The sequence below is a fragment of the Mandrillus leucophaeus genome, unplaced genomic scaffold (genome assembly GCF_000951045.1).
Source record: "Mandrillus leucophaeus isolate KB7577 unplaced genomic scaffold, Mleu.le_1.0 Scaffold6, whole genome shotgun sequence".
Taxonomy (NCBI): Eukaryota; Metazoa; Chordata; class Mammalia; order Primates; family Cercopithecidae; genus Mandrillus; species Mandrillus leucophaeus.
The window spans coordinates 955,886-956,781 of NW_012106474.1; the positions used below are offsets into that span (position 1 = coordinate 955,886).

Here is an 896-nt window from a genome sequence, read left to right on the forward strand (position 1 = left end):
CTCCTGACCTTGTGATCCACCCGTCTCGGCCTCCCAAAGTGCTGGGATTACAGGCTTGAGCCACCGCGCCCGGCCCATATGGTCCTTTTTTTACCCAGCCCCTCTTCCTCCATGCCCCTACCCTCATCGCCGTCCCACCGGTAGAGAGAGTCCTCGTGAAATAGATACACCTGGGTTTACGTGGCTAGAGAATGTTATCTTGGTGAAATTGTAGTATTCCCTAGGACATGGTTTCAAGATTTTTACGGGGATCTGAATGTCCCTCCTAGGAGCTTTCATTCATGGGCCGAAAGAAGCCCTGCTCGGAGGGCCGTGGAGGCTGTGGGAAAGCAGGGAGAGCTCAGACCCCGGCTTCTAGAGCTGCGTCCGTGGCAGCTGCCCCTTCACGGTGAGAGGCAGGCCGAGTGAGGTTTTTCCTCTTTAAAATATGACATAGCGAAGTCCTAGCCCCCCGCGTCACTCTCCTGGCCTTGGCGGTGAGTGCACCTGGTTGCTTGGAGCTGCCACGCCCTGCAGGCCTTGGTCTTGCTGGCCACGTGTGGGCCGTGCTCCTCCAGGCCCCTCTCAGGGCCGTCGCCGTGGCCTCCTTCCGGAGATCTCCTCCCCTCACTTCATCCATCCAGTGAGACGGTTCAGCCCTGCTCACACGTTTTCCCAGTGGACACGCCACCTCCTTCAAAGAATCGCCCTCAGTAAAAACCAGGGCATGGTGGGACCAAGTGCGAAGCTTTTCCTTTTTTTTTCCTTGTTTTTTTGAGACAGTATCTTGTTCTCTCGCCCAGGCCGAGTGCTGTGGCATGATCACGGTTCACTGCAGCCTCGACCTCCTGAGTTCAACTCGCCCTCCCACGTAGCTGGGACTACGGGCGTGCACCGTCACACCCAGTTAACGTTTT

The 896-nt window shown here is 57.0% G+C and overlaps 1 protein-coding gene across 1 annotated transcript in view; it reads left to right on the top strand.

Moving 5' to 3' along the window:
* The window catches only part of NXN (nucleoredoxin), a 32,525-nt gene that overhangs the window by 8,594 nt on the left and 23,035 nt on the right, over window positions 1–896 (top strand). Inside the window, exons 5-6 of the mRNA XM_011999650.1 lie at window positions 270–388; window positions 558–622. Coding sequence (XP_011855040.1) covers window positions 270–388; window positions 558–622 — 184 coding nt within the window. The remainder of the gene's footprint in view (window positions 1–269; window positions 389–557; window positions 623–896) is intronic.